General features: G+C 40.1%; 1 protein-coding gene across 5 annotated transcripts in view; it reads right to left on the bottom strand.

Moving 5' to 3' along the window:
- crim1 (cysteine rich transmembrane BMP regulator 1 (chordin-like)) overlaps positions 1-19,515 on the bottom strand; it is a 619,278-nt gene that overhangs the window by 306,533 nt on the left and 293,230 nt on the right. For all 5 annotated transcript variants that reach the window (XM_069179104.1, XM_069179116.1, XM_069179125.1 and 2 more), the window contains exon 5: positions 5,992-6,113. In XM_069179104.1, the coding sequence (XP_069035205.1) occupies positions 5,992-6,113 (122 nt within the window). The remainder of the gene's footprint in view (positions 1-5,991; positions 6,114-19,515) is intronic.

Below are 19,515 nucleotides of genomic sequence, written 5' to 3'. Positions count from 1 at the left end.
CTGGCGGGACCGGGCATCCATAAGAATCAAGTAATAGGTTTCACTGCGCTTTGACAGATCGTCTTTAAATCAATTGCTGATTTAAAGTTTGACAGTAAATGTTTATATTGTAACGCATACTGTACAGCCTCCATTTCTCTATAAAAATTTAAAAGATCGTTTTTGCAGCCTAAGAGGGGGGGTTTGCTCTCAATGACAGCTGACAATCCTCCATACACTCAAGTAAAAATTTAATAATGCCAATGTAAACATCTTATTTACATTTTGTTGATAATAGAAATGTTAAGTTCTCTAAAGCTTTGTGATAGTTTACCCAGGCAGCAAAAGATCAGCTACACTGGGAAGATGCAACACCGAAGATATGATTAATAACCTTTTAAATCTGAAGGGAGATCTAAAGGGAGAAATATAAAAAGTCAATTAATTGTCCATAATATTGCTATTTTATTTTTTTAAAGAAATGTTTGTTAAAGGAAAAGTTGTGGCGCTGGCTGGATTTGAACACCCAAGGTGTGGTTTAGAAATCAGGCACTTAGACCACAGTACCACCCACAAGGTCACATGAGGAGTGGTGAAACAGCCCTACAAATACAGTCTCAACAGACATTGTACAGCGTGTACTATTGTGTTGCAAAACATGAATATAATTATATCGTTATTAATTTATTTAGATTCGCAATTCCATATGTAGTGTTCTCTCACGAGGCACCAGTTCTGTAGGGGTTTGGGCATTTACTGGGACAATTATTAATTGTGGCAGTAAATCACAAAATGATTCTTTTAATAGTCTTAGAACCCAACCATGCGGTATAACTCAAACAACGCACACACACAGGTACTAATACACGAGGATACATTTAATAATACATAGAATATGCATGTAAACCTAATAGATCTTATCGTGAGGGTTATCAGAAAACAAAAGATATATATTCATTCAGTTACGAAGAGTTACATATATCAAGAGGACATACGTTCAGTATATCATACATTTAGACCGTTACGGAAATGAACTTGGTCACAACTTCTACACTAGAAACTCAAAACAAGTACGTAACTCTTAGGAATTAAATTGATATCAACTGGTTGGGATAACAGTTGAATTCTCAAGCTGTAATGCAGTGAAGTTGAATACTCATCCAATCTCCGGGGATTCAGATCTCCTGCGGGCACAATGAAGCAGTTGCAGGCTTGTTGCTGTCCAATCCATGCCAGACTGTGCTGTGCTGGCTTGCGACGGTGCGCTGCTGATGCTCACTGAAGTACGGCTAGTTAGTGTTGGCTTTAACTAGCAAAGTTGTGCACAGGAGAAAAGTAACTGTGGGTTCCAGCGGGTCAGGAAGAGGACCAGTTTGTTCCTGATGAAGCGCTAATTTTTGAATAGTGATTCAGCTGTCCACAGTTCCGACCTGTTCACGAGGCTTGCTGCTAATGCTAACCTTGGGTGGATCTTTTGGTTACTCTCGACTCTTAGAATAAAGCAAAGTTCTGGCACTCGGACACACTGGCCATTACGTGGTTGTCCGTGCTGAGTCTCAGGATGGTCAGGAGGCGCACTGCGAGAATGTTTTGCCCTTGGGAGCCTTCTGCTCCTGGGCCGTCCTGCCCTGGAATTCTCCTCAGAATAGTCCTTAGGCTCTATGTGTTGCCTGTTTTTACCTGGAGGAACTTCAGCTCGTTCATTGGTTGAAAGTTTCATGGGCATCAGAGACCCACGTCGGTTTCTCGGCCCTACCAGTCCCTGATTGGTTGATCAAGGTGAGACATGAGTCACTTACTCCTGACACTTAGGAATGCAGTCCACATGTCCATCTGGCACTCCCTAGACAGATAGGCGCCAATGGATGACAATTGATCATGATAGCCAGGCTTAGCTAAGTGCATACCCATTTGGGAGTTGTACCTTATCAAAAGAAAACATCTTTAAATCAGCCTGCATGAATGCAGAGAGAGATGGGGCCTCATTTGGGAAAGCACAGCAATACTTAATTCTGTCTTATTAACAAGCATTGCCGCTACACATATTATATTAGCAGAAAAGCTTAAAACTACCACTTTTTATACACGTTATTTCACATGTTAGTTAAAGACTTCGATGCTTAAAATGTTTAGGGAGAAATGGAATACTAGTGTGTATTTTATCTTTAAAGTACCGAGACCAGCCATATACAGTTTACATACTGTAATACTGTATGTTTATGTTCCAAAATTAATATTGTTTATGGCCTTCACACGCGTTATGCTCCTATTCTGTTTATGCTCAGCTACTAAGATTTCCCTTCAGTGGTAAAATTCCATATAAATATTCAATACTAAAATGGGCACAGTAAAGACATTTAAATCTTTCTACGACTGACCAACGCACCACGAGTGCCCCTGTCGGTCAACCAATCATGTACCGCGGTATGACGCGTTATTAAGCATTATGACGCGAGATGATGTAGCCAAATACGTGTTTTTGCTGCGCACTTTGAATGGCTGCATCTGTATAAGGCTCTGCATGGCTTGGCACCTCAGTACCTGTCTGAACTATTATCGTCCTACTCCCCACCTTGCAACCTTCGCTCTTCTAATTCTGCTCTCCTTACTGTCCCCCAAGCCCGTCTACATTGTATGGGTGACAGGGCCTTCTCCTGTTATGCCCCCAAGCTCTGGAACTCTCTCCCCAAGGATATCAGAGAGTCACCTTCTCTAAACACCTTCAAATCCAGACTCAAAACCCTCTTCTTCAGAAAAGCCTTTACTTAACTGGTTCCATTCTTCACCCCTCTGCTTTTCTTAGTACCTCCATCCATGTCTCCTCTGTATATTGTAATTGTGTTTTATCTTGTGTATTCTTTTTATTTATTGTTGTTGTCAGCCTGTAAAGCGCTTTGAGAAGCCACCTTTAAAGGCGCTATATAAAATAAAGTTTATTATTATTATTTTTATAAAGTATATAAACTTAGTCAGATGGAGCATGTAAAAATGTTTCCAAAATGACCACATGTAAGTCTTTGATGCTTAAAATGTTTAGGAAAAAAGTGGAATACTGGTGTGTATTTTTTCATTAAACTACCGATACCAGCCATATATAATTTACATAATATGTTTTTGTTCCTAAATTAATATCGTTTATGATCATCAGATGCGTTATTCTCCTCTTATTTTTATGCTCAGCTACTAACATTTCCCTTGAGTTGTAAAATTCCGACCAATGCACCACAAGTGTCCCTGCCAGTCATTTTGGCCAGCCAATCACGTACCGCAATATGACGTAGGTTGTTGCGTGCGGTATGGGTTTGAATGGCTGCATCTGTATGGTCTGTGGTGTTGTGTTTGGATTTTGCTGGTAAAAAATAGATTGAATTCTCCCATTGTGCTGTCTACATCTGAAGAATTTTTGGTCAGTGTTATGCCACTAATTTCTTGGTTTATTATAAATGAGGTAATACCTCAATGTTTGTATATTGGATATTGAGGATATTGAAGATCACTTGTATTTGTGATACTTTGAGAAATTATTGAAAAATGTGTTTTATGGTAATAAAAAGTGTAGCATTAAATTCAAATTGACGCAATAAATTGGATATGGATCTAACGGCCATAATAAGGTAAACAAATGGAGCCATGAGAATCTCTGTACCACAGATCAAGATTAATATACTGTATAGTGCTATGAATATTCTTAACATGACCATGTTGTAAATTAAAGCACACAGATACTGTATAAAGAATTTTTGACTATTTGGTTTCACAGTGTGGAGGAGGGGGGCAATGAATGGGGGTTCTAATGTAGTGTTTTTTTAGGAAATTATGAGGAACATAGGTGTTTCTCTATTTAAATGTGTTTGGGAAACTAAAAACAAAAAGTAAAATTTGTACAACTTTAGAAATGTAATACTTTCCCAGAATCAAGGCATGATTCTTCCCAACTGTCCATCTAAATAATTAACCATTGACAGAGAGGACAATAAAATAACTTGAAAAATGAACTATAAGTGCCATATCTTCCAAAGATACCTGAGAATGTATTCGTCCACTTTATGGCAATAAAACAGCAATAAAATAATCAAATGCAATATAGCCATGTGAATGAGAATAGCTTTGTTGTTGCGAAAGCTCCAGAGATGGGTAATCCAAAATTAAGATCAAAAAGGAAAACAAACTGTATTAATTGAAAATAAAGGGTATCAACCAGCAGCCATATCACTCTGCAACTCACAACTGGCAACCCACTGAAACTATGCAGGTGTGAGCCTGGCCAGTACCTGGATGGGATACCTCCTAGGAAGTCTGCTGGAAGAGGTGTTGGTGGGGCCAGCAGGGAGTGCTCACCCTGTGGTTCATGGGGGTCCTAATGCCCCACTATACTACTGATGGGGACACTATACTATAAACAGGTGCTATCCTTTGGATGAGATGTAAAACCAAGGTCCTGACTCTCTGTGGTCATTAAAAATCCCTGGGTGTTTCTCGAAAAGAGTAGGGGTGTAACCTTGGCAGCCTGGCCAAATGTCTTACCAATCATGGCCTCCTAATAATCCCCATCTATGAATTGGCTTCATTACTCTGCTCTCCTCCCCACTGATAGCTGATGTGATAGCAGGTGGATGCTGCACATTGGTGGTGGTGGTGGAGGGGAGACCCCATTACCTGTAAACCGCTTAAGTGGAGTGTCCAGAAAAGCACTATATAAGTGTATGCAATTATTATAATTACACTATTATGTATACTTGAGTCCAAATGACTCAGAAAATATTGTATTGGTGTTAAACATATTGCTTCCTGACTATACTACAGGTGTTGTTTTCTTGTACCAGGGAGACATATTAAGTTTCCTTTGGCTTTGCCTGTAAGGTCATCAGACTCTACTGAAAAACAGCTTTTTCATGTATACTATTTACATTCTCTGAGAGATTTCTAGGGGTATTTGCAAATCTAGGTTTAATTAAACACAGATCAATGAGAAAAAAGTTCAATATAGCCTTTGCAGAATATTTAAATAAAAAAACATCAACACAAAGAGAGGTCTCAAATAAAGAGGACAAAGAAGACTAGTCAAAGGAACAATGAAGGGCCCTAGCACACAATATAGGAGTCAAAGAGGTCAGAAATAGTCTGTTTTCTCTGACTTCCTAGCTACCATTATCAAGATTTTTACCCTAGAGCTTTACATTGTAGTTCAATCAAGGAAAACATTTCTTAAAGCTGCATTAACCAAAGAAGGTAAACAACAATGATTCTCTAGAATCATCTAGTTGGTATTTTAAAGAAATAGGTTCCTATTTCTATTAAGGCTAAATCTAATCTGTAAACCCTAACTTTAATTCTAAACTTTGGCACTGTCTGACCAGAATGTGATAAATGTAAAATGTTATACCCCAAATCTAATTCTAACTCTTATTTCTATAGTCTGCCATAAACCTTAATTTCAATGCTTACTCTCAACCATAACCAAATTGGTTTAATTCATACATGTATCCTAATTTTGTTAGCAACTTTGAATTCCCAAACCATATCATATTTAGTGCTTCTGTTAATACTTACATTTGTACAGACATAACAATTTGTTCTTTACAAGTCCAGAATTCTATTCCTTCTAAAGAAAAACAAACTATAAAGATTTTACAGATTCCTGAAAAAAACATTAATAAAAATAATCATTTAAGGAAAAAATCATCTTTTAATCTCTCTTTTAAGCTCCACGCGATGGCATTAATAACCAAACTGATTGAACAGGTAATTAGAACAGGCAGATAGAATTAATGGAGTCCATTTTATGGGGTGCATTTCATGCACTTTGCCACTTAGTTAATAGCTTAAGATTTCCTTCTTTGCTGTGTAATGCTGAAAAAAGCAGTGGAAGCTGATTGATGGTCAAAGGTCTATCCACTCAGTAATATGAACATTGATACACAAGGGTTATCAAAGAGAAAAAAGTACAAGGAATCTGTAATACAGTAGCAGGTTAGGCTGGGGGGGTATTAAAAAGAAGCAGTGCTAACTTACCTTTGACACATACAAAGACATCACAGCATTTCCCAGGAGAACCATGTCCTCGAGAAATGATACGAGGCACACTTCCTGTGGCACACTCAGGAAAGCTGCACGTTGCAGGCTGGCATTCACACCTGGAAAGCAAAGGCAATAGTGTATAAATAAACACCCTTGGACACATACAGTACCTCCAACTTCTCCAAAAAGGACCTCTCACATCCTGCAAACATGAATAACAAAGACATCTTCCTTTTGGCAACCACTAAGTATGAACACTGACAAAGAAGACTAGAAGGCTATCAATGCTTTTAACCTTCCTTTAACTTTTTATTATATTAAGACATACAATAAGTTATGTTAAATATGGGATGGATCCTCTCATTTAAGCATTGTATATATACACAACCTGTGTAGCAGTTCAGTGACTATGGATTCGGGTCCAGAGGTTCATGTGTTCAAATCATAGTTGGTAACCTGCTATTGTACCCTTGAGAAAGTTTCTTCACTAAGTTTGCTCCATTAAATTACCTGTTGTACTCTTCAGGTCATCATTGGGCTATGTTTCTCTTAAGAATGTTCTTAATTGACTCATTTGGTTAAGTGAGGGATTAAAACATGCACAAAGCTTTACTGGTAAAGACAGGTAAACCTCAAAGTTGAGCTATTGAAAAAGTTAACTATTATACAGTAAGAGTATATACAGATGCAGCCATTCAAAATGGGTGAGGTATTTCGCGGCATACCCCAGTGGGCGTGTCGCAGTATCACGTGGTTAACGTGTGTCACGTGACTAACTATCAGGCGTCGCCTTGTAAAACCGCCAGGGGGAGCTTAACCTCTCATGTACAGCATTTGAGCCTTTAATTTTGAACTGTGTATTACAGCATGTTAATCATCAGTCATTAAAATGTTGGTATATTTTATGAAAGCAAGATTGCTCAGTTGGACAAAAGTACACAACCTACCTTTATCAGAAATATTTATGCATCAAAGCCTTTACTGAAGATATTACTAATAGTATTAATAATGGATGACTTTGGACAAACTGTATACTCAAAGTATAATTTCTTTAGCACATTTGTACAAGCACTTGGAATCTGTCCAAGCCATTCTTTGGGGCATAAAAACGTCCTTGCTTTTAACAGGGCGTTTCATAATTTCTAACTACGAAAATGATTTAAAATGCGACACCTATCATTCAATTAGAGCTTAAAATATCACAAGGATCCTCAAGAGCACAGCAAAGAGTGTATTAAAAGACACTTGTATTTATCAACGCTTTCTTTTCCGTATACCAGATTTTATGGAACCACTTCAAAGGGGTGTCAGATTCCAGGAATCGGCACTTTAAAGGAAAAATACACACCGGTATTCCATTTCTCCCTAACGATTTTAAGCATCGAAGTATTTAACTAGCATGTGAAATAGCGTGTGAAAAAGTGGTAGTTTTAAGCTTTTCTGCTGATATAATATGGAATCGCGTATCTAAAGAATTTGTGTGCTGCGACAGGGCTGTTTCGCCTGCCTGTTCATGCGAGCTGTCTTGTAGCCTACTGGTCTAGGTGTGTGACTACCAACTGGCAGGTTGTGTGTTTGAATCCAGCTGGTGCTGGACTTTTCATTTTTATTTATTTATTTTTTAATCGCGTAACATAAACATATTACCGTATGCAAACTGTACTGTAAACAGTATGTATATGTATATTTAATGTCTTAACTGTGCCCGTTTAAGTATTGAATATTCATATCTAATTTTACCACTGAAGGGAAATCTTAGTAGCTGAGCATAAAAAGAATAGGAGCATACTGTAACGCGTGTGAAGGCCATAAACGATATTAATTTTGGAACATAAACATACAGTATATGGCTGGTCTCGGTACTTTAAAGAAAAAAATACACATCAGTATTCCATTTCTCCCTAAACATTGTAAGCTTCGAAGTCTTTAACTAACGTGATACCGGAGTCAACAAGCATACTTTTAGAATTTGATTAAAAGGGAATATAATATGGAATCGCGTATCTCAAGAAATTAATAACGATATAATTATATTCATGTTCCAAAAGAACTGCAACGGACATAAAAACTCCCTTGCTTTTAACAGAGCGTTCCATAATTTCTAACTACGAAAATGCCAGGTGAAAGGATTTGTAAACATATTTTGTTAAAGCAAGTTAGTTTTTTCCGCAACACATAAAATACATTTTTCCAAGAAAGTTTAGCCTTTGTCACTAATGAAACCACTAAATAAAGACATAAATATAGAAATCTTAAGATTTGTTTTATTTAATGTTGGTAGCAGGATGAACTCTCAGAGTGTATATTTTGTTGCAGAGTTGCTGCAAGATGTTAACAGTGAAAAAGGTATTTAGAAATGAGTTATTTCAAGATGAAAAAGAAAACATACACGAAACATGGTTTCATTATGACCAGAATCGATCTTGAGATATTTTTAACTTGATTTACAGTATTTGAGAGGTATGTCTTAACACCGATACTACAGTGCTTAAGTACTGCTCACGTATATGTTTCTAGGTTTATATTATGCATTTCATACGGTCAAATTACTTTTGAGCAACTAATAAGAAGCGCGAAACGGTATGCGTTTTAGTTTCGTTTTGTGCTGGGACCCGTGGATTGATTAGAGATATCAAGTACATACAAGTCATTTTTTAAATGTTGTAGATCGTCTCGTAAAAATGTTACGAGTACATCATCTATCAACAATTACACAGGTTCTGTTTCCATATTGCGGATTTTGGTTACGTTATATTATTTTCTAGATTTAACGTTGTGATTATATGATTTGGGCAAACAGAGCCGCAAAGAAGTACATTATAGGTTGTTGTTTTTTTTTCAGTTTTATCTAGAACAAGCGATGCTTAAACCTTTGTCTGATTCTTGTGAAACTATCCACACGACAGTTACAGTACCTAGGAGTTGACTTTGTTTCTAAAAATCCATCCTCTGTAAAACGTCTTCTCTAGTTGTCCTGCATATGTATTCGCTAATGAAGCTGTGTGTTCTGAGCCTGGATCTCTACATTTCTGTATGAACCAGCTTAGAGGGCTAAAGACAGCTTGTGTTTAAATTGAGTGTAAGGCAATTTATGCTCCTAAAGTCATGGTCAGCATTTATTTTTGTACTGTGCTGTAAACTTGTTCTGTGCCAGGTCACATTATTTTATAGCGTTTTTATAGCGTTATCAAATCCGGTGGCGCTGTGTGTTAGTTTCCTGACTCCCATGTCACATGGTCTGTGATTGAAACCTGTAAAACCGGTTTAATTCGTCACAGCCAGCACTCTTCAGGTGTGAGGGTCTTCTGCTCAGAATGAAACGCTAAAATGTTTGTGTATATTTTAATGGTAGTGGGGGCAGGGTGTGTGGGAACAGGTTTGGTTGAAATTGCATTGGAGATCTATGTTCTTCACATCTGAAACATTTTCTCTGAAAGCATTTTCTTCACAGTTTAACCGATCTTGTTACAGCATGTTACAGTTTACTATTATTAACCATATTAATTTTAAGTGCTTAATGTAAAATCTTGTAAAAATATATTTTCATTGTTCAAATATACATTAAGTCTGACTATCATATAATAAGTTAAATACAAAACTAAAGAAAAAATAGGGTTAAATATAATTCAAAATATTTTGCTAACAATGTTAACTGTTTATGAATAATAAAATGTATTAACTAAGGAGTAGGATGGCACAGTTGTTAGTATGTTTTTTGTTTTGTTTCTTTTTCATAAATACAACAGTAGTACCTGATGTCTCAGTGGCTTTCAAAATTAAATTATGCATGCAAACCTGTGAACTAGAAAGATAACTAAGATATCCATCCATTATATTCCATAATATCCATGAAATATATGGCACTGAAATATGTGTGACGCAGTGGTGGCCTGACACGGTGAGGTGCCCTGGCAGCTGTATGATGCAGTGGTGGCCTGGCACGGTGAGGTGCGCTTGCAGCTATGTGACGCAGTGGTGGCCTGGCACGGTGAGGTGCGCTGGCAGCTGTGTGATGCAGTGGTGGTCGGGTATGTAAAGGTGCACTGGCAGCTGTGTGTTGTGACGCAGTGGTGGCCTGGCACGGTGAGGTGCGCTGGCAGCTGTGTGATGCAGTGGTGGCCGGGCACGGTGAGGTGCACTGACAGCTGTGTGGTGTGACGCAGTGGTGGCCTGGTGCGGTGAGGTGGCTGGCAGCTGTGCGGTGTGACGCAGTGGTGGCCTGGCACGGTGAGGTGCGCTGGCAGCTGTGTGATGCAGTGGTGGCCGGGCACGGTGAGTTGCGCTGGCATCTGTGTGATGCAGTGGTGGCCTGGCATGGTGAGGTGCGCTGGCAGCTGTGTGATGCAGTGGTGGCCGGGCACGGTGAGTTGCGCTGGCATCTGTGTGATGCAGTGGTGGCCTGGCATGGTGAGATGCGCTTGCAGCTGTGTGATGCAGTGGTGGTCGGGTATGTAAAGGTGCACTGGCAGCTGTGTGTTGTGACGCAGTGGTGGCCTGGCACGGTGAGGTGCGCTGGCAGCTGTGTGATGCAGTGGTGGCCGGGCACGGTGAGGTGCACTGACAGCTGTGTGGTGTGACGCAGTGGTGGCCTGGTGCGGTGAGGTGGCTGGCAGCTGTGCGGTGTGACGCAGTGGTGGCCTGGCATGGTGAGGTGCGCTGGCAGCTGTGTGATGCAGTGGTGGCCGGGCACGGTGAGTTGCGCTGGCATCTGTGTGATGCAGTGGTGGCCTGGCATGGTGAGATGCACTGGCAGCTGGGTGATGCAGTGGTGGCCTGGCACGGTGAGGTGCCAGGTACCTCAGCTACTAAGATTTACCTTCAGTGATAAAATTCAATATCTACAACGGGCACAGTAAAGACGTTTACAGTAAGTCTTTCTACGACAGACCAACGGACCACGAGTGCCCCTGTCGGTCAACCAATCACGCACCGCAGTATTTTGCGTCATCGCGCGTCACGATGCAGGACGCCGTAGCCAATTACCTCCGGTATGTGTCTGTACCGCGCACTTTGAATGGCTGCATCTGTATAAGGTTGTCTCTCCAGGTTTTTCTTATGCAGGCAAATAATGCTCTGTTGGTTGTGCCGGCAGTTTGGCTGTAGTTCACAGGTAAAATATAATTAGCAAGGCGCTCTCTATTTACTCTATCACCTTCTTTGAATATCTTGGACTCCGTGGCCAACTGCATTTTTGATTTTACTTGTTTATCGCCTTCCTACTGAAGTAAGAGACAAAATGTAAAAAGGGTTAACTGAAGTCAGTTCTGCCTGAAAATTAGACTTCTAAGCAACAGGGGTTTATGGCAGGAAAGGGGGTTGACTTATAAGGATTCCAGATGCGAGCTAGGAACCCCCCTGGGTGTAATCTTAAACTGACCATTTGGCCAGGACCTTGTAAACTGGCCAAATACCATGAACCCCCCTCTTTACCATCAGACCGATTGACGTCAGAAACGGAGAAGAAGATACTATATAACCCAAAAGTTTGTACCGGTATGGGGAACAATACTTTGGTTTTGTTGTTTCTTGCAGGAAACAAGACTTCGGCTTTATTGTTCCTTGCATGCAATAAACTCATCTGTTTTACTTCATCTCGGGATCAAGAACCTTATTCTTTCTGTTACAACACTACGTTCTACCCTGTCTTTTTATCTGAACCATCTGAACGGCTGACAACACTAATGACTGTGTCCAGTATTAATGTGTAGCGGCGAGGCTTATTAATAAGAAAGAATTATGTGTTCTGGGCTTTCCCAAATGAGGCCCCATCTCTGTTCATCTCTGTGGTGCAGCCACAGAGAAACTATTCATGCAGGCTGATTTAGGGTTTCCTTTGATAAGGGACAGCTCCCAAAGGGGGATGCACTTAGCTAAGCCTGGCTATCATGATCAATGGTCATCCATTGGCGCCTATCTGTCTAGGGAGTGCCAGATGGACATCTGGACTGCATTCCTAAGTGTCAGGAGTAAGTGACTCATATCTCACCTTGATCAACCAATCAGGGACTGGTAGGGCCGAGTAACCCACGTGGGACTATGATGCCCATGGAACTTTCAGCCAATGAACGAGCTGAAGTTCCTCCAGGTAAAAACAGGCAACACAGAGGGCCTGAGAGATTCTGGAGAGAATTCTGTGGACTTTTCTAAAGGAAATTCAAAGGAGAATTCCAGGGCAAGATGGCCCAGGAGCAGAAGGCTCCCAAGGGCAGGACATTCTCACAGCGCGCCTCCTGACCATCCTGAGACTCAGCCCGGACAACCATGGAACGGCCAGTGTGTCCGAGTGCCAGAACTTGCCTTTGTTCTAAGAGTCTAGAGCGGAGGTTGCCAGAGAGTAACCAGAGGATCCACCCGAGGTTAGCACCAGCAGCAGGCCTCGTGAACAGGTCAGAACTGTGGACAGCTGAATCACTATTCAGAACTAGCTCTTCATCAGGAACAAACCGGTCCTCTTCCTGACTTGCTGGGACCCACAGTCATCTTTTCTCCTGTGCGCAAACTTTGCTAGTTAAAGCCAACACTAACTAGCCGGTCAGTGAGCACCTGCAGCGCACTGTCGCAAACCACACAGCACAGCCTGGCACCTAGCCAGAGAGCGCGGATTGGACAGCAACAAGTCTGCAACTGTTTCCTTGTGCCCGCAGGAGATCTGAATCCCCAGAGATTGGATGAGTATTCAACTTTAATGCATTACATCTTGAGAATTCAATTGTTATCCCAACCAGTTGATATCAATTTAATTCGTAAGAGTTATGTACTTGTTTTGAGTATCTAATGTAGAAGTTATAACCAAGTTCATTTATGAAACGGTCTTAATGAATGATATACTGAACGTATGTCCTCTTGATATATGTAACACTTCGTAACTGACTGAATATATACCTTTTGTATTCTGATAACCCTCTCTATAAGATCTGTTAGGTTTATATGCATATTCTATGTATTAATAAATGTATCCTCGTGTATTAGTGCCTGTGTGCGTGTGCGTTGTTTGAGTTATATCACATGGTTGGATTCTAAAGCCATTAAAAAAATCAATTTTGTGATTTACTGCTACAATTAATAATTGTCCCAGTAAATGCCCAAACCCTACAGAACTGGTGCCTTCAGAGAGCACACTACAAATGCTTGGTGATTTTAACATTCACATTGAAACCCTGTACTATAAATCATCATCTTGTTTTTTTTATCTACGCTGGAGTGCTTTGATCTCTCTTAATTGGTGTATTTTCCCTTCAATGTCTGTAGTCACATCCTTGTTTGCACTTCTGGCCAAAATGCCTCTTAAAGTTTCAATATTCGTTACACTGACCTATGTAACCTATGTTCTGATCACATAGCTGTATTATTTGATATCTGTATCCCTCTTTCTTCAGCGAGAAATGCTCAATTTGCTTTAGAAACTTGAAATCTGTGAACAACTCTGATTTCTCTAAAGCTGTACTTAATTCTCCCCTTTTACAAGACTGGTCAACTATAACAGCTGACATAGTCAATAATGTAAACACTGCATTGACTAGCACTTTGAATAAACTCTCAAATTCCTGCAAGTGCTGCTCTCCATGGTTCACACCTGAACTTCACAATCTGAAACTAGCTGGACAGCACCTTGAACACTTAAGCAAAAAATCTGTCCTAGTGGTTCACACTCAGGATTATAACGAACACATACAAATGTACAGAGCTGCTCTAGCTTCTGCCAGATCCTTCTATATCTCCATTAACTCAATGCAAGGAAATCATAAAGTGCTCTTACAAAAGCTCACTAAACCACTGAGAATTCTGCCATCTCTTCTTCCACTCCTGATTGCTGACTTTAGGTTTTTCTAATTCTTTCAATCTGTACAGCTACAACTATTTAAGCTTACGTTTTTCCACTGAATTTCCCTATGTACCAGATTTTTCTGAATTTAGCTTACTTAACTTGGATCAACTTATTAAATAAATCTATTAACTTATTAAATAAAATATTAACATCTGTAATACAACTTTTTGTTGCCTAGATCCCATCCTTACCTCTTTATTGAAAGATTACCTCCCAGACATCTGCTCATAAATTATCTAAATCTGTGGTTCTCAAACTGTGGTATGCGTACCACTGCTGGTACACAGAGTGCCCACAGGTGGTACACCAGATGACCCTGTAAATTTTTTGTGTGCACTGAAAAATTGGGACGGGTTTCCATGTTTATTATTTTAATAAAATGAGTTTGTGTTAAATACGCAGCCTACATACTACGATACAGCATGTGCTAATACTTGAGTGAACACAAGAGCTACTATGTAATTCTATACGATTGTATAGGAATGCTTGCAGCGAATGTAAGCGACCAATTGTATTTGAAAAAGTTATCTTCAGCAAATAAGGAGGTTGGAGAATGTGCGTGATTTTGGAACAATGCCAATCTTGTGAGCACAGGAAAGTGTGATAGATAGAAAACTATTTAAGGTTCTAGATAAATTAAAATACATTTGTTTTGCTCCCATGCAAATTAAATAACTTCTTTAAACTTCTGAAATGGACTGAAATGCAAGCTTGCAGATTGCTAAAGCAGGTAAATCCAACACTATTTGTGAAGAACTTTGTTTACCGTTTGCAAAAGTGCTGACTCATATTATGTGTGGAGAAAAAGCTGCTAAACAGCTTGACCTGCTGCCTCTTTCGAATGACACAGTCACTCATAGAATTATTGATATGGAAGATGTACATTGATAGAGCTCGTTAAGATGAGCAGATGCTTTTCATGGCGATTAGATGAGTCTGTAGATGGCGTTGACTTGGCAAATTTGCTCGTTTACGTTAGATATGAGTTTGAGGGCACGTCCCATGAGGACTTTCTGTTCTGTAAGCCGCTACTAACAAAAACTGCAGAAGAGCACATATTCCATCTTCTGAATGAATTTATCGAAGAGAATGGCATCGACTGGAAAAAATGCATCTGGGTTTGTACAGACGGTGCTAGAGCAATAACAGGCAGAGACAGAGGTGTAGTCGCATGAATTAGAGAGGTTGCTCCAGATATGAAGTGAAAACACTGCAGCATCCACCGCAAAGCCTTGGCAGTCAAGAAAATGCCTGAGGATGCCTGTCAAGTTGTGAATTGTATCAAGGCTCAACCAATGAATTCACATCTGCTATGCTTACTAAAAAGGCTCACCCTTCTCACTGAAATGATAAATGTTCAGTGATATTTTTATTATGTGTATGGGATTTTGTATGCACATGCGTGCTCATGTTGGTCATTGAGACTGTGGTTCGTATGAGAAGATGACTTGTAGGTGGTACTTGGATGCTTTGTTTTGATCAGGGGTCGTACTTGGTTCAAAAAGTTTGAAAACCACTGGTTTAAATCATCATCAGTTCCCTTTTCCTGGGTCTAGTCCTTACTGCCTTTAAGGCTGCATCACTCCTTTACTGAAGAAACCTGTTTTGGATTCTGATATAATGGTGAACTACAGATGAATCTCTTATTTATCATTACTATCTAAGGTTTTAGAACATGTGGTTGCACATCAATTACAGGCTTATATGATAGCTAATAACTTGTTTGAGCCATTTCAGTGTGGCTTCCACTCAAATCATAGCACTGAGCTCTGAGTTTCCAGATTCTTCAGCCTGCTGTGATTTCCTTACACAGTGCAGAATTATTTTCTCAATGCAGCTATCTTTCTTCCTTTCTGACTTATCAAAAGTGGCATTCCTTATTCACCAGGGAAGTATTGGCCAACAGCTCTGTAGGAAAAGGAAGAACTGATGTTCATGAATTTTCAGCTGTTCAAGCACAAAAAATTGGACTGAAATTGCACTGAGTACTGCAACTAAAAAAAGAAAACCACACAGTCTCTTGAAATTCCATCCAGTTCTGGACCTTGGCCATTGTGATTGGATGAGGGGGTGGCTTCTCCTTATTAATCAATCAACTGAAAGATTAATTAGCATGCCATTATATACCACCAGAACTAGAAGACCTCATGAGTCTGACATCCCATCTGAATGTGCATTTCAAGAACAACGGCAGGAGAAGTACCAGCAGGTCCAGTTGGATGAGTCCCCAAGGTTCCCTTACCCAGAACACTCTCTGAATCCAGCCCTGTCAGTTTCTTCTTTCTCATCAGCCAAGGAGGAACATTCATGATGCAGAATGAATGGGCTTACATCTACTGCAGAGGTAAGGGACACCTCCACGATCAATTCCCTGATATTCTAGTCTCACCTCAATAAGGAGAGGGAAAAACTTACTGAGCAAAGGAATTTAATCTCTTAATTTCCTTCACTACCTCACTGTGCACATTTTCCTGTCCTAGGGAACCTGGCAAGTCCAAGTAAATGCTGTTGTTGACTCTGGAGCTGCTGGGAACTTTATTCATTCAGGGCTAGCTGAATGCTTGAAGGCCTGCTCAGTTCCATCCAACATCCAAAGCTTGAATGGAAAACTCCTCGGCTCCAGACTCACTATCCAGCAGACCCATCCTCTGAATCTCACTATGGAAGCAACTCATCATGAAACAATTTCTCTTTTGTGTGCCTGATCCCCGCTCTGACCCTTGGTCTTGGGATTTCCCTGGCTGAAACTGCACAAACCTCAGATTGATTGTACTCACAAAGAACTCATCACCTAGAGTCCAGGGTGGCAGCATTCCCTCACAGTGTAGAAAGGTGACATCCATTATACCTCTCTGTCAGCTTCCTGCTACCATGCGTTTGCTGATGTGTTTGCTGCAAAGTTAAGACTGAAGTCCTGCCACCGCATCATCCATTTAACTATGCCATAGGCTTAGAATTAGTAGTTGAATCCATTCTTCCTCCCACCCACACAATATCTCCCATGCCAATGCGTGCCACACAACTCCAATGCATACTAGATCCACCTTCATGCAATTGTCAAGGTGCTCTTTTCTTTAAAAGCTTCACCCATTTTTCTCAAAATGTATCTTCTTTGGTTGAGGCTGAAAAGTTCAAGTGTCATCAGTCCACATCACTTTGTTCTGAAAAGATTTGTGCTTATCAAGGTTATTTTAAATGCTTTAGACGTTGCCTTTTGTGATGAGGCCATAAAAAAGGTTTCTTTCTGACAAGTCTCCCATGACTTCTGATTTCCCTCGACCATGATTCCTAGATCTTGTTTTAAACCTTCTCTTGCTCTACTTCGATCGTTGAACTTCACAGATCCTCTTCAGTGTTCGAAACCCTTGCCTGCTCGACTGTTCTTCTTGGATTTCCTCTTTGTGACACTGCCTGTGTTTATCTCCATGGCATGACTGCAGCTCTGTGACCACTTGCAGATAGACAATGTGGTATGTTTCAGCATTAAGTAATTGTACTGTAAATGTCATTTCTATTTCACATTTGTTTAATCTTCAAGTTTGCTGCACTTTCCTCATCAGGAAGCTGCTATACAAGATGGTTTGTCTGTGCTTCACAGATTCAATTAAAGAATCAAAGATAAATAATGATAAACCTAGAACAATAGCTTTAATGCTTAGCTAGTTGGTGCTTGCATTTACAGTATATCTGTCTCTTGCTTGCCTTGATTAAAAGGAGTGTGGGGGTTCTCTATTTCCTGTGTATAACAGCATAATCTCATTGGATTATAATTTTCATTCTCGGGTTACATGGAAGAAGGTTTATAGGCATATGGTTCTGTTAGCCCTAGAGAATATTGTGTATAGCTTCTGACCCAACTAGCTACTTTTTTACTAAATATTTTAAGTCTCCGCTGAACCCTGTTTCCATCCAGGGTGAGGACATAGAGGGGGTACAGTCCTACAAGTATTTAGGGGTACACCTGGATGATTAGCTGGAGTGGTCTGGTAACACTGACGCCCTGTACAAGAAAGGTCAGAGCTGACTCTATTTCCTTAGGAGGCTCAGGTCCTTTGGTGTCTGTGGAACACTGCTACACATTTTTTATGAATCAGTGGTAGTGGCGGCGGCCATCTTCTATGTTGTTGTGTGCTGGGGCAGCAGCATCATGACAAAAGATGCAAAAAGGCTCAATAAACTTATCAAGAAGGCTGGCTCTGTGTTGGGGATGAGCCTTGACCCCCTGGAGATGGTGGCTGAGAGGAGAATGCTGACCAAGCTCACAGCCATAATGAACAACGCCTCTCATCCACTTCATGGGACTGTTACTGGGCAGCAGAGCACTTTTAGCAACAGACTGCTCCAGCTACGGTGTTCAAGGGAACGTTTCCACAGGTCTTTCCTCCCGACAGCTGTCAGGGTGTATAACACTGGCCTAGGCTAGGACTGTTAGCCCTTCATTTGCTCGTCTATGGACAGCATGTTTGCTCCATTGTACTTTTTGGACAATCAGTCTGTATAAACCTATGCACATTTTGCACATATTTTATTATTTCTACAGTGACTATGATCATCACATTTTGCACACACCTTTGTATTTATTATTTTTTATTTATTTATTTTATATTTATTTTGTTGTCTTTTGTTTTTATAGCTATTCTGATGTCTGTTTTTGCTTGTCTTGGGCTGGACTGCTGTAACACATCAATTTCCCTAGCGGATTAATAAAGTCTTATCTATCAATCTAAATTATTTTAAAATTCATCATTTCAGAATGCTAGGCCAGAACTTCTATAATTCACCCCCCTTTTTTAAAACTTACTACCAGATAATACTTATTGTACATTATTATTGTTTCCCTAGGCTGCAATAATTTCAATGTCCTCTTCATTCACTTAAGAATGAATTCAGTAATGCTAATGCAATTTGAGCATTTATGAAACTAAAATTTACTAAATTACACTGCAGTACAAAGCATAAAAATAAATTTCCTCTGTTTGCATTTTTCTATCCTAATACATAACGAATCTAAAATACATGTAAAAAACATTCACAATAGCCAGATTTATAACTTAATGTAAGTTAACGGGATATCCATGTACAGTGGTATGCAAACTGTCACGGAAGCTGAATACGACTCCCGTGGAGTGTGTTGTAAAAGACCCTATGCGTGACGGTACAATCCGGAAGTGTCTGGAGAATGACGTCAGGGAAGGCATAGCAAGGTAAGGTCAGGATGACAGAGAGGGGGCAGTGACTGAGGCGATCAGGTGCACTTTGATACCATACGGCTTTGGAACAGCGGGAGGCGAGATACAGCTGGGGGGAGTGGTACTATTAATGAGTCCCTGAGGCATATCGTTATAATATCAGAATTATAAAAAAATAAAACTTTGATGAGTTTGCACAAGAGACAAAAGGTACGTTTTGAGAAGTCGTGTACTCCTTGCAAATTAGTTTATTTTGACAGCTTGTTTTACTTGAAGAATTTAAAATCTGTCTGGGGTAAGTTTCCCCAAAACGATGAATCTTAGAGACTAACGAGCAACTTTACGATCTACGTACATAACGTACGAGCTACTTTTTCGTGCGTTTCCCAAAACCCCTCTTAATCGGTAATTAAACTAGTGAGTATAAAGTACTTCTTTGTTAACCCCTCCCCTGAAGTTGCTTAGCAAAAAGCATCACAAGTCAATTGAAAAACAATCGATTGA

Source organism: Lepisosteus oculatus, chromosome 2 (assembly GCF_040954835.1).
Source record: "Lepisosteus oculatus isolate fLepOcu1 chromosome 2, fLepOcu1.hap2, whole genome shotgun sequence".
Lineage (NCBI taxonomy): Eukaryota > Metazoa > Chordata > Actinopteri > Semionotiformes > Lepisosteidae > Lepisosteus > Lepisosteus oculatus.
This window is presented reverse-complemented; position numbering and strand designations above follow the sequence as displayed.